At 37.8% G+C, this 15507-nt stretch overlaps 1 protein-coding gene across 2 annotated transcripts in view; it reads right to left on the minus strand.

Annotated features, from left to right (window-relative positions):
- Reln (reelin) overlaps positions 1–15507 on the minus strand; it is a 452156-nt gene that overhangs the window by 387876 nt on the left and 48773 nt on the right. For both annotated transcript variants that reach the window (XM_042684785.1, XM_042684786.1), the window contains exon 2: positions 5939–6049. In XM_042684785.1, coding sequence (XP_042540719.1) covers positions 5939–6049 — 111 coding nt within the window. The remainder of the gene's footprint in view (positions 1–5938; positions 6050–15507) is intronic.

Consider the following 15507-nt stretch of genomic DNA (forward strand, 5'->3'; position numbering starts at 1 on the left):
AAAGTTAACAAGAAAGAAGCCATACGTATGTGGCTCCAGCTATGTGGCAAACATACGTAGGAGGATGGCCACCTGAGGCTGTGTCAGACAAGAATACAAGACCTGATCTAAACAATAAGGAGAAAAGGGCTGAAGGCATAGCTCAAGTGTTATAGTGCCTAGCAAACATGAGGTCCTGAATTCAAACCCTAGTAGTGTCAGTTTTTTTTAATTCTGTAACTTAAGTAATTGTAACTAGGATGAATAATGAATATAGGAAATTATAAAAGTTTAGAACAAAAATGCTCAAGTGGCAGTATATTACCTGAGAAAAAACTAAGAAGTGCAGGTATAAATTTAATTTGTACAGCAGTTAACAATTTAAAGTGTGCCAGTTATTTTCATATCTGCAAACCTGATTCTCAGGTTTTAGAGCCAGAATATCAAAAATTGAGTAGGCTCTGTAGCTTGTGGAGCCAGAATATTAAATATTGAGTAAAATGCATTTCATCCCTGGAAAAGGAACAATTTTGTATGAAAGGATATTCATAATAGCTCCTCATTGAGCGACCATAATAAGCCTTGAAGATTTACATGATTGAGCTGGAATTCAAAGCCAAAGACAAGAGGGAAGCATTTTTTTCTGGAATGCACAAAGAGATATTCATAATTAAACATCACACTTCCCCAGGGCAGCATGTTTTCTTATATTGACAAGCAAAATGAGGTATTTCAAATCAGGCATTGCTGGGCACTGACATCTTTTGCATAGCTATTGTTTTAATGCATTTCGGTTATTAGGCATTTGTCTATTTTTGGTTAGTGAGGCATGCATTTTATTTAAAGAATTCTGGTTTTGCATAAAAGACTGCAGTTATATTAGTGGAATTACATTTCTACAACAGTATCTTAAGAATAATTATGGACTTATTTTGGCTGATTATACACACATTTGATATTCAAAGAAGAGTGGATAGAACTTTAGTGTAATTGATACAATTAACTCTTAGTAGAAAAGAAACTTTCATAAGTACCTATTTAAACTCAACTACATGCTCTCCTTTGCCTTGTCACAGACAGTTAAATATATCACACATGAATCCTATGATATGTTGGGAAAATGCCAAGCAAAGCATGTTTAATATTCCATCAAAAACAGCCAGACACTAATGACAGATTATATATTCAGTAACTCTTTTGTTCTCATCAAAGAATACCATATTACTCCACTATCATACTAAAAATAGCAATTATTCCTAAATTTTATCTTCTACAAGTTTCCTCTCCTTTCCTATATGCACACTAACCAAATGGAATCTTTTTTCATTTTATCTAATCAAGTACAAAAAGGGGTGATTACTTGCTCAAAGTGACCACTTCATACAAAAGGTTTGCCTCATTCCATTCAACAATATTTATGAAGTTCTAACTCTGTTAACAATATTCAAGCAGATTATCAAATTTTCTTTGTTTACCATTATCACATGAATACACAAAAAGTATTGGATATTACTAGAACATAAATAGACTTCACCTATCTACCCATCCATATAAAAGTCATGCCCTGTAAGAATGCCAAGTGCCTCCTAGGAAACCTAAGTATTTGGAAGTCAAACTATCATTCAAGGCTCCTTTGGACAATCAAATCACAATTATTGCATTCCTAGTGAGAAAAAGGGTAGAAACAATTAAAGCTGATCGAAATACTTTCTACATCAAGGGACAACTTCCTTTTTTATCAACTATTATTTTATAACTATCAAAGTCATTACTGAATATGTCCTGAAGCCTCATTTTCTTAAATAATTTCTAATGATTTTATTCTTAGTTTTTTGTTTGTCCTCTTAGCTAAAATTTGAGATAACATGATACATGCATGTTATATATTCTTTTAAAATGTGTTTTACAACACTGTAAAACTTGTATGTGCTTACAGAAATATGGGAAACATGTTTGCAACACATTCATGAATGATTTGTAATAATTTTCCTTCTCTGAGGACCTCAAATTGACCAGTAACAGTTTCTTCATTCAGCCATATCCTCTCAAATCATCTCTAACTACACAGCTCATATTATTTACACTTCAGATTGGTTTTTTGTATCTATCAGAAGTAGAGTGTATATAAGTATTAGATTAAATAAATTGACTACCTCAGTCATTAAGATTAATAATTTGGGAAAGGTAATTTTATTGAGCATGCTATGTATGTGTCTAAGGTTGTATATGTAACCTCCCTTAATCCTCAGGTCTACCCATCAGCTTATGAAGCAGATTCCATTATCATCACTGATGAAGAAAATAAAGTAAAGAAGTCACACAAGTTAGCTGAGACAGACATCAAGCAACAGGGAGGATTGTATTCAGAAGTGGGTCCAACTGACTCAGCTTCTAAAGACAGCTTCTTCTTGTTGCCAGTCCTAGCCTATACCTGACTTCTTCTTAGAGGTCTTGTTATATCTGAAGTTTCACACAACTGTCTTTCTGTATCCATGCCTATGCTCTATAGTTTGCCTTCCATTTTGTCCCCAAAATGTTCTCTTGGAGTGAAAAAGCTTTTCAAGACCCTCTTCAATCTAAAATGCTCAATGGTTTCCCTTCTTTAGGATGAAGGTCTGGGTCTTACAATATACTGAATGATACAGCTCTGGTCTTCTATCCAGCCTTATTACTTTTCCTTTTGTTGCAGCCCAGTCACAACAAGATTTTCTTCTTTTTGTATTTTTTAAATTTTACTTTCTTATAAAGATGCTGTACAGAGGGGTTATAGTTACAACAGTAAGGTAATGAGTACATTTCTTGTTGAGCATTGTTACCCCCTCCTTTGTTTTTCTCCCACTATTCCTTCCCTCCCCACCTCCCCTAATCCTCCCTCCCCAAGTTGTAAAGTTCATTTCCAACATAGTGTCTTGTGAGTATTCTTGTTGCAATGAGTCATCCTGTGTCCTTGTTTCAGCATTTTTTATTCCTCTCTCCCTCCCCAAATTAGATAAATATGTATACAAGATGCAAGGTAACAAAATCAAATACAGTGACAACAGGGGATATACCATAGGAGGAAGAACAAACAAAAGAAAAAAAATCACATAATACATTAAAAACAACAACAAAGAAAAACCTCTTATGTCCCATTGTAACAATGAGATGTACAAAACACTATGTTGAAAACGAACTTTACAACTTTGGCATGGGGGGGGGGGGGTCGGGTAGTTGTGGAGATGGGAGGGAAGGGATGATAGGGGGAAACAAAGGGGAAGTCAACAATGCTCAATAGGAAAGGTACTCATAACCTTGCTCGTGTACAACACTTTTACAATAAAAAGTACAAAAAATAAGATGATGTTAAGCGAAACAAGATTTCCTTTTAGGTCCTAGAATATGGTCAGCATCTTCCTACCACACACACAAAAAATCTCCTGTTTCTTTTTTGTGTAATGTTGTGAAACAACTTCCATAGACTTCCAGACAACTATCACTTCTCCAGATTGGAATTTTCTTGATTCATTCAGTCTGGAGTGCTCCTGGAATGACATAGTTACAATATCCTAGGTGATGCTAAGACTGCTGGCCTGGAGGCTGATCCAATCCTCAACCCTGGATAAATACTAGAATTATCTGAGGAAATTTAACCATCACCTATACCCATTCCCCAATCCCCAGAGCTTTTGAGTTGATTGAGCTTGCATGAAGCCTAGGAGTATAAATATTGCATACTTATATGAACAAATACCTAAAATTCACATTTAAGTTGGCATTTTATATTCTCCTTTCCTCTATTAAAATTTTTTGTGCCAGTCCTGGGGCTTGAATCCAGGGTCTGGGCATTGTCCCTAAAGCTTTTCTACTCAAGGTACATTATTACTTGAATCACAGCACCACTTCTGAGTTTTTGGTTTTGTTTTGTTTTGTTTTTAATGTGTGTTTTGTGGGTTGGTTTTTTTTTTTGGTGGGGGGATTGGTAGTTAAGATAAGTCTTTCCTGCCCAGGTTGGCTTCAAACTATGTTCCTCAGATCTCAGCCTCAGATCTCAGATCTCAGTGGCAACAACTCTAGAGGTCCTGCTGTAAGAACACTGGAAGTATGTAATGTACCCACACACATATATCATAGACAGGATTGTAACCAGATCCTTCATCTCTTTAGACCACTAAAGGGATGAAGCTAAGGAAGTGGACTATTTAGACCTACAATTAAATTATTCCCTTTGAGGTTTAAAGATCTGAAGTAGTTGCAACAAATTATAAAACCTTCCCTGGGATCTTTTCAAAACAGCAAGTCATCAACGTCGAGTAACTTAGCATGATGAGTAAATGACTTCCAGTTTTCCTTTATACTCCAAGGCTGTGGAACTCACCTTGGACAAGCCAGGTAGCCATGCAGCAGCAACCCTACTACTCCAACATCAGTCACTGTATTACCTGACCAGAGCTGCTGCTGAGACCTGAGGCCAGGCAAGTACCCTTTCATGTACCAAAAGTAGGCTTAAAATATTTATTTAGGAATTGGCACTGGGGCTCAAAATGATAAGAGTACCAGTCTTAAACAAAAAAAGCTCCAGGTCCTGGGTTCAAGCCCTACAACCAACAACAAAAAATTGTATATGACAAAAGGTACAGAAACCAAGAACAGTGACAAAGGAGAATTAAAAAAATAGAAAAGTAACAAAAACACTCATTTCCATTTCCTGAAGTTCATTTCGATAAACATCATTTTATATGCACACAGCTATTAAGCCTCTGTGATCCTCTTCTGAGAGTATCTCCTTTGTCTCACTGTGTGAATGTTTAGAGTCCTGTATAATTTATCATGTACCTTTTGTCTTGTATGTGTTTTTCTGTTTGGGGGAGTTTAAGGGGGAGCACAGAAATGGTGGGAAAAAGGGTAAACAAATGTAGCAATGATACTCACTAGACACTATATTGGAAATGCACTATATAACTTGTGAGGGTTTGTAGGGAAAAACTGGGAGAAAATGAGGGAAGAGGTGACACTGTTCAAAAAGAAATGTACTCATAACCTCACATATAACCCCTCTGTACATCATCTTTACAATAACAACAAAATAAAATGAAGAAATAGTGGGATGCTTATAGCTTAATTGTTATAATTCTATTAACTATCATGGTTTATTGTAAAAAATTAATACATACCACAGAAAATCTAAAATGCTAAATCCATGGCTGCTCTTAATAATGCAATTTTATCTTCTTTACTTCAGTGGAAGTATTGTATAGTTTCTCAGTATTAGAGTAAGATCAGTCATTTCAATTTTACATAAGCTGAGGTATTAAATTTGCATATTTTGATACTATGGAGGGTTTACTTAATCCCAGCTTGGCATGTTTACAGTACTATGGGTAAAACTAAAATTTCTAAACTGAGAATCCTCTAGGATTAGTGACCATCGTATAAGTTCTTGCCTCTCCAGTCTCTTTCAGTCCCCAACTGAAAGACAAAGACTTATGTAAGTATTTTAAGTATTAAATTATATTCTTTTATAAATACATGTGGAATTGAATTATTTTAACAAATATTACTGGCTCCACTTGATGCAATGCTTACTTGCCAACTTATCATGACACTTTCACTTACCGCCAGATTTTAATAACTGCATAAGAGCAGTGTACTAAATAATTACATGGATGCCAAAGTGAATTCCAGAGAACTAAAATGACAGAACTTGGCTATTTACAAAAACCCAATAGGAACAAGAATAATAATAGCAGTAAATGCAAGGAGACAGAAGATCCTCATCCCTAGCTCATGGTGGCCCCTCATTTACAAGACTCACATAAATTCACCCAACTCTGAGCAAACACACAAAAAAAGCTTCAGATTCTTTTTCTCTTAAATAATAAATGCCTGATACTTCTAAAATGAGCATCTCAGAAATAAAAAAGGCAACAGTCATGAAATATTCACAATTATGAATGGCTTCCATTTTATCATGAAAGCTTACCAAATCCAAAAGCATTGGAACCTCCAATGCTCTGTGAAGACTGAACACTTGTAGATGTATACAGTCCTGTCACCAGCAGGCCATCAAAGAAGGTGCTTGTTGAAATTGTCACTGAAATACAGGAAGGGGAAAAGAAAATCAATTGAGATAGCCAGAGGAACAACATACATTTCTGAAATGTTAGATAATCTCAAGAAAATCTTTATTCCTTATTAGTAAACTATTTTGACATTAGCTCCAGTTGGTTTTACATATTCAGATATAGGCATAGGTATACATACATATATATGTATTTATAAATGCACGTGTATGCATGTATTAGAACTTACAGAGAAAAAAATTCCAAATTTTAATCCTGATAATTGCTGGCCCTAAATTGAGAACATCAATTTTAGCATTGTACAACCATTTATACATCATTTCCTGGATATGTGAAAAATCTGAAAATAATGTAGTATGAATAGGTGGCTTCCCCACCTCTACTACCATCTTCGAACACAGTCAAAGGCATTGCTAGAGACTGGGCATTGTGATGAAAAATGTTTTTTAAAAAAAGTATTCCATGGAGCTGAGAAGGTGGCTCAGTGGTAGAGTGCTTGCCTTCCATGCATGAGGCCCTGGGTTCGATTCCTCAGCATGACATAAGCAGGGGGAAAAAAGCCAGAAGTGGTGCTGTGGCTCAAGTGGTAGAGCAATAGCCTTGAGCTAAAGAGCTGAGGGACAGTGCCCAGGCCCAGAGTTTAAGACCCACGACTGATTAAAAAAAAAAGTATTCCATGCTATGGGGAACAATCTTACATCAGCTGTTGAAAGAACAGTAAGATACATTTTAGTTCTATTGTGAGTCTTCATTCATAGGCAAGTTCCCTGAAGTTTTTCAACAGCACACTAATTTGCAGGAAGACAGCCCTTTCCTCCCATGAGCTAGAAAGGGAAGACCACTGAATGTTTCACATTTCAGAACCAAGTCTACAAGAGGAGCCTAAATGACTTTATAACCACTCCTCTCTTGCCCCCCCCCCCCCCCCCCCGCAACAAAAAACCAAAAACAGAATATTCCTGAGAAGGGGCAAATTAAACTGATATGTATACTACTAGGGGTTGGCTTATGATTAAGATCTTGTCTTACTAGCCACCTCAAAATCTGATTACAGTTTCTTTCTTGACATGCTATCATTTTTTCTTATATAGCTTTTGTTAGCTAAAGATAATGCCACACACAGTAAACAGTGAAGGAGGATAATGACATTATTTTGGAATTACACAGATGAAGCCTATCACCCTGCTTGGTAGCAATAAGAATAGCAGAGTCACATTAATTCTGATGATAATGATTAAATTAAACTCCAAGACATCCAGTGCATAGAAGAGACTAGTCTGAAATATCCAAACCATAACATAAAACAAGATACACATATCAAGAGCCTGGAATCATGCTACCCTTTCAATGGCATGATGTGCTGGACTACACCACATTTCCATCTTTTAATAAGAATAATAGCTTGTATTTTTGAGTACTGTCATGCAAATCACTCATGCAAGGCACAGAACTAGTTTATATTTATTAGTATTTCTTTGTCAAATTATTTTTATAAAGGTACTCCTATCATAAAAATGAGGAATATGTGGTACAGAACAAGAAAAATCTGCTAAGAACCATCTGCTGCTATATAAATATTTTTGATGCCTATTTGAGTTCACTCCTCCCCTCAGATCCCAAAGTGCAATGCCCATGAAAAAACTCGTACTTCAGGGCTGGGAAGGTGGCTTAGTGGTAGAGTGCTTGCCTTGCATGTATGAGGCCCTGGGTTCCATTCCTCAGGATCACATAAGTAGAAAAAGCCGGAAGTGGCGCTGTGGCTCAATTGGTAGAGCACTAGCCTTGAGCTGAGGGGCTGAAGGACAGCACCCAGGCCCAGAGTTCAGGCCCCACAACTGACAAAAAACAAACAAACAAACAAAAAACCCTCATACTTCATACTATCTTTTCCCAGATCACTCTATATGCATGAAGGACATTTAAGGAAAAGGAATGGTGTTTGCTATCACCGTTATTATAGAGAATAACAGTAGACAAAACACAAAGCCATGAGGTTGGTTAGGGACTCTTATCTTACGTGAGGCCTAAGCACTAGGCCCTGGACCTCTACCTGCCAAAGTGTTCTTGGGCAACCAATCTCATCTGAGTCTATAAATTTCCTTCTCTGTAGAACAGCATCCTAATCATCAGTTCCCCCAACTGTTGTTTGCTTCTGCTAATGCCTCCTCCTTTGAGTCATTGAGTTCGTCTTCACTAAGGGGTGTTTGTGTGTGTGTGTGAGAAAGAGAGAGAGAGAGAGAGACAGAGACAGAGACAGAGACAGAGAGAGAAAGACAGAGAAAGAGAGAGACTGCTGGATCTTGGATTCAGGGACTAGTATTCTCCCTCCTCTTTTTTACTTTATGTCTGGCACTTGAGCCACATTTCCACTTCTGTTTTATTGCTAGTTAACTGGAAAGAAGATTCTCTTTGATTTATCTGCCTATGCCAGCTGTGAATCTTTGATCCTTGGATCTCATCATCCTGAGCAGCTAGGATTATATGTATGAGCCACAAGTGTTCAACACTAAGATTTAAAACCTCTGCAACTGTTCCTGTGCACTGTTCCTGTTAAGAATGAAGTTATTTCCTGTTAAGATAACTCATTGACCATCAGATTTTAAAGCTGTGCCTAAGTTGTCCTTCACAGCAAATCACATCTAGACTGCAGTGTCTCACTGTGGACTCAGGGACCCTGATTACACTCACTTCTCCTGACCAACATCTCTCTGATCCAGTAAAGCGGCAGCAGAGCTGTAGGGATGCACAAGCACAAGCCTCTGTGAACTCCTCGATTTTTTTGTTATACTTCTGCTATGATTCCAGCGTCAAGGATTATGAGAACTAGAGAGGATTTATGGGCTTCAGAGCATAGAAAACCTGAATTTGATTCTCACCTATGTGAGAATTATAATAGTATGAATTTAAAAGGTAAGAATTAAAAGCAAATACATCAATGTAATCAGCATGTCTATCTCCTGAATTATTATTATGCATACACTAAACAGTCAATAAAAGTACACTTTCTTTGTCTTTTCTCAGACTCAGAAGCCCTGCCTTGTTCTTTCCTCTCTAAGAACGTGAGTCCTATACAGACCTGGTATCTACCTTGTGGGAGACCTAAGTACCTCTAGTCACTGGATTGTCTACTCTAAGTCCTATTGCCTGCTAGGATTATCACTATTTCCTGGTCCCACTGCTTATCTCTGACCATGTTCGTCACCAAGCAAGCATTCTCAGCATGTTATTAATTTGTTCTCCCTTCCAACAGATAATCTGTAAGTATGTGTTCCATAGAGGAAGGCTAAGAGAGAAGAATCATGGATAGTAGTTCTTCTGTTTCAGATGTGGTCTCAAAAGGGTATATTCATCCAGGAAAACAAAATCCCCACGGTATCTACCATGACAACAGAGTTAAACTGAACTCACTGACAGTTTGAATGTATCTAGTCATGCTTTACACTGAGACATAGGCATCTGGGAAGCTATCTGGACAGCCTGTGACTCATGTGGATACACAGAGATCACAATTTGCCACTTTCCTTAAATGTTGTTTAACCATCCAGGTTAACCTAACACCCAGTACCTGTTCATCCCAGAGGATCAATGTATTCTGACTTCAATCTATCCACACACAAAATGGCTTGTTTCAGATTGGTACTTTACATAAATTCAATGTCTGCTGGAGATGGCCTAGTTGGCTTTCATTCTCAATACATTAATTCACTATGTCAGATCAGCACATCTGGGTAAGTTTAAATAGATAAGAAATGATTTTTAAAGATTGAGTATCTTAAAGAAAACAAGAATTACTAGGGAAACCATACAAAACTCTCCTTACTTTAAGTTGTAATTTACTAACTTACTCTCAAACTTTGTCCACAAAATTTTGCCAGGCCTCTTTCCCAACTCTCAACATGGAGCAAGCTGATACTCAAATATCACCAGCTGGACATCCTTAAAGACATGTCAGCTTCAACATGACTAACACTCCAGTGTCTATTCTTTAGCCTAAACTGGCATCTACCTCCATCCTCCATAACACAGCTCTATGCAACACCAACTTCCTGTTACTGAGACCAAATCTTTTCCCACCAACTTTAGAATTGCATTGCCCACATCTGGCATCAAATCCACCAGTCAATCCTGTTGGCTCAGCCACAAATCATATCGAGAATCTGGCCGCTTGTCATGTTGCGCTGAGTGCCACCTTTCCCCCTACAGATTATTGCACTGCACATTTCATCTTGTTTTCCTGGTTCTCTCCTCGCCTTCAGTATGAGTTGGTGCATCTGACTCATCCTATCACTCTTCTCTTTACAACTTTCTGAGAGCTTCTTCTTTTTCTCCAGGTCTTTGTAGTGGTCTACAAAGCAGCATGTGACCAGCCCCCTCCCCTCTGCATTCTCATCTTCTTTACTCTCCTGCCTAGCTCTACTCTGGGCACATTGTCCATCCAGATGTGATATATACAGCCTCTGTACTCACCTTTTCCATGCACTGGACACTTCTTCCAGATACCCAAGAGCCAGTTCTCTCACATCCTTAAAGCCTCATTTCAAATGCTACCTTTTCAGTGAAGGCTGCCTTGATTGAACTATTTAAAATTGTAAACAGCCCCTGTCCATCTGCTTTCATACCCCCAGTTCTTCTTACTTGACTTATTTTTCTCCTCTTTTGTTTCAGAAGTAATTATCACTATCTAAACACATCATACCAATAATAGCTACTTATAATTTATATCTTCTCACTGTACTTATTTTCAATCATACTCTGTAGAATGTAATCTTCATCAAAGCAGGTATCTCAAGTGTTTTGTTCAGTGATATATCTCAACTATGTAGGGCAATTCATGATACTTTTAAGTACTTGATAAATATTTAGTGAATTAATAATGAATAATTCATTCACATAAAAGTAGTCTGAGGTTGTCTTGTGTTCAACTTGTTTCTAGAGAACTATGTTGTAAATCCTAGACTTTGTAGGTCAGATGAATCCCACTTGGAAAAGCTACATGGAAAAAAAGGAGACAGAAAAGTTGACTACTTAAATATGTAAAATATTTTCCTGAATGCAAGACAGATCAATGCAGAGAGAAGCTAACTAATTAAAAGACCAGACATGGACTTTTACTTGGGTATGGGAAGGCTAGTTTTAGAATAAGTAAATTTTCATATGCTACATGTTTACATAAGTCATCTACAGAAAAAAATCCTTGTTTGAAAAACAATTGATATAATCTATTTCTGTTCACTAGCATTGAGAAATTAAATTATTTTTAGAGGGGAAAATGCATTTGTCTTTGGAAATATGTTACTCTGCTCACAAAATGGAACAAGCATTCCTTTCCTCTTTTAAACAAATGTAATGCATAACCCACATGTGAATGTGAATCTGTCTCTTTTAAGAAAAAGACAATGCTGCTTCTACTCTTATGGTATTTAAGGCTTTGCTCTGATCACTCCAGGCATACTAGCCTCCACTCAAGAAGATAAAGGGCCCAACTTGTATACTGAAAAAATATCAGATCCAGTTTTGATTCCTGACTAGTGTGTAGGACATTTCAGAATGTCTGCAGGTCACGTGTGCTCACTTTTGGAGCATGTTAGTGAACACACTAGCAAGCACACAAGCTGTGTGAGTGTCCGCACGAAGGACTCTACAATGAGGCACTGGCAACTCAGAGCATCTTTCACTCTGCCCCTTCTTCCCTTTTCACTTTCCACTTGTAGCTACTGGTAAATCTGCCAGGATTGCCCAATATTAAACATTAAAAGCACAGAGAATCGACCCTCCCAGGCCCTGGAGATCACTGTGGCTTATGGCCTGCCATAGCTGCTTCTGCCTGCCTGACTCAGAGCCATCAGCTTCAAGCTTCAGTCTTCCCTTGAGGCCTCTGCCCCACCTTGCCCTCAAATCTCCCTGATTGATTCCCTCCCATTAAATTGCATCTGACTCCCCTTGTGCCCTGCTTCTTTCCTTCCTGTGCCCCTTGATTCTATCCCCTCTAATTGCGTTGGAACTCATCCTTCAAACATGATTTTCACTTCTCTAGACTTGGTTCATCATTTAGATCTACAACTTGCTACCATTCAAACAAGGAGAATAATCCTGAAAGCCAGAGTGACTATACTGATGAAGCACACATTTGTGAATGTAAAATTCTATCAACATGTAGATGAACAAGAAGGAAAATTTCCAGTTTTCAAAGTTACTAAAATATTGCCCCATTGCTAAAGCTAAGTAAGTAAAGACATACATAAACTGCACACAAATCAGGATTGTGTGTGTGCACAGGTGCACATACATGTAGATAAAGATCACTTACAGAACATAAAATACATGGTACTAATTCACCCCAGAGCCTTTTTTGTAACTTTCTCTCCCTCTGTGGGAACTATAGATACTGTGGAGTATTGTAGAGCACTTGGCTACACTCTTGCGTTCTCCAGAGCTTGGCTCCAAGAAAAAGCTCAGGAATCATGTGTTGAATTCAACCATAAGAAAACATAGTTACAACAAAAATAATCATGCAAGCCAGGCGCTGGTGGCTCACGCCTGTAATCCTAGCTACTCAGGAGGCTGAGATCTGAGGATCGCGGTTCAAAGCCAGCCCGGGCAGGAGAGACCGTGAGACTCCTATCTCCAATAAACCACCAGAAAACCGGAAGTGGCGCTGTAGCTCAAGTGGTAGAGCGCTCGCCTTGAGCTGAAGAGCTGAGGGACAGCGCCCAGGCCCAGAGTTCAAGCTCCACGACCGACAAAAAAAAAAAAAAAAAAAAATGATCATGCAAGAGCTGGGCATCAGTGGCTCACACCTGTTATCCTAGCTATCCAAAAGGCTTCAATCTAGAAGATCAAGGTCTGAAGCTACCCTGGGAAGAAATGTATGAGAGACTCTATTTTCAAAATGACCAACAAAAAGCAGGGCTTGAGATATGACTCAAGTGGTAGAGTGCCAGCAAAACAAGCAAACAGAGTGAAAGCATGGGATCTTGAGTTCAAACCCCTGCACTGTCAAAAAATGAAACTCATATAAGAATAAAATACCCAAATATTGGTGATTATGCCTGTAATCCTAGCTATTTAGGAGGCTGAGATCTGAGGATCACAATTCAAATCCAGCCCCTGCAGCAAAGTCCATGAGACTTTTTTCTCCAATTAATCACCAGAAACCAGAATTAGTACTGTGGCTCAAAGTGGTAGAGTGCTAGCCTTGAGCAAAAAGAGCTCAGGGATAGTGCCCAGACTCAGTTCAAGCCTTACAACTGACTGAAAAAAAAGAATAAAACAAAATTGTAGTCAAAGTAACTAAAATTGTGACAAAATCATGTAATTTTTATTATAGACCTCAAAAATCAGAAATACAAAGCAGTGGGGTTTGTGTGCATGTACTTTATGTGTGAATATAAACACATATTTCATGCATATACCAAATTAATCTTGGTAATTTTTGCCAGTAAGGTACCTTACACTATTATTCTTTCTCTAAAGTTTTGATGCCATTTCTTCAAAGAAAAAATAAGAAGGCTGAGGAAAAAATCAAAAGGCTGAGGAGGTTACCCATATCGCCTCCACATCTGTGTTAAATCGGCAATGAGCTTAGCACCAGGAGACTATGAATATGGATTGCTGGGCTGTGACAGCAGAATGAAAACATGATGTAGTGACACAATTCAATTCTTATCAGTGCCTCAAAGAGTACCTCTGTCTCAAAATGACTAATTACAGAGACAGTTATTATCTATTAGAGCTTCTATTAACTGTTCTCAATAAGAACAGTTCTCAATAATTCTTGCAGAAAATCACTGTAAGATGAAAGTCAAGAAAAAATTACATTTACACATTTAATGCTATTTGCATTTCATCCTAAAGATTCTGGCCTGCAAATGTTTGACGGCTCATTAAATTTTGATTACTTCAAGCATATTCCATCACTATTTTATATAAAAAACCTTTAATATGTGCAGAAAATAAATACAATACTTGAAATGATGTTTCCATCCTTTCTCAAAATGGCAAACACCAGAGAACAACAAATTGCAAAAGGTTGAAATTAGTATTTAGGTATTAGCAGTGATGCACTGATTTCAAAGAGTTCTCATCTCTAAGTTTTATACATTTGAAGGTGAAAAACACCAACAGAATCCAATATTGTTAATATCAAAAAATCATCACCACATTTTGCCTTCTGAATAGAAGCTCATTTGCCTTTTGAATACAGAACAGATTAAATAGCTCGAGGAACAAACATATCTCTGAAAATGAAATAAACTGAGTTTATTTGCAGCAAAATTTCATCAATACTATGTGTTCAACTACCAACTCTTCCTTAAAGTGCCAGGAGCTTGGGGGTACTAAACAGAGATCATCAAAAAATACATTATACCTTCCATTCTAAAGTTTAAGAACATGACCCCTGAACTATTTCTTACATGTACTCATTCCATTTTTACAGCTTTATGTAGTTTCCAAACATTAAGTCGAGGCATTTAGCATTTTCCAACCAACAGCAGCAAAGAAAAGGGTACACACACACACACACACACACAAGTTCACTGAGGATAAGCTTGAGTCCATAATGATAATGAGCTGAACACAAGGATCTTAAATAATTAGGCCAAGAATAAATGGGCTCTTATCAGGCTTTGTAAAAACAGAGACTATGTTCGTTTTATCCATCTATTCCAACAAATGGGAAGGGGTATGATGAGGAAGTATCTAACTGCACACCTAGTGAGCAGCCTCCTGTCAATCCATCTTTGGAAAAGCCCCGCTAAGCTTCCCATATCCACCCCTTTCCTTCTTCATAGTCTATAACAGGCAACTGACCTATACTGTCTCTAGGGGCTTTATACCCTCAGATTTAATACACACCTCCTTAATAACAATAACAGTTACGTAATATTTTAGCACTACATGCCAGGTACACTTCTAAGCCTTTTATAGGCATTATTTAATCTTTTCAACATTCTTTGAGATAAGTACTATTATTATACCTTTTTACCCAGGAGAAAGCTGAAACAAAGGGAGTGGGTGGGTGAGTTAAGTAGCATATTTAACTGGCACGTAAAAGGTGGCTCTAAGAAGTAGAAGTAGTGCTTCCTATCCTGGATGGACTGCATAAATACAGCAATGTCTGTTTCCTGTACACCTGAAAGGGAGGCAGGGCTCCATTTTCCCTGGAAGAAAGTGGTACCACAGTCTCCCAAACTCCAGATGCCGGGGGAGAGTGTTTTGAGAAAATGCCCAGCAGATTGCTCTTTCCAAAGCATTTGACCAGATGCCTGCTAACCCCAATTATTATTACAACCATTTATTATCATTATTACCACTCATTTTTTTCATTTTTGCAGATCTCTACTGTTCCTTGGGGGACAAAGAAAGATGGAATGGCCTCTAGGGAGGGCTAAATGCTGTGTGATAAAGAACTAGGCTAAGACCAAGCTAAGAATGCCTAAGATCCCTGGGTCAGTCCATGTTTGAAATC

Source organism: Dipodomys spectabilis, unplaced genomic scaffold, assembly GCF_019054845.1.
Source record: "Dipodomys spectabilis isolate Male_0828 unplaced genomic scaffold, ASM1905484v1 ptg000089l, whole genome shotgun sequence".
NCBI lineage: Eukaryota > Metazoa > Chordata > Mammalia > Rodentia > Heteromyidae > Dipodomys > Dipodomys spectabilis.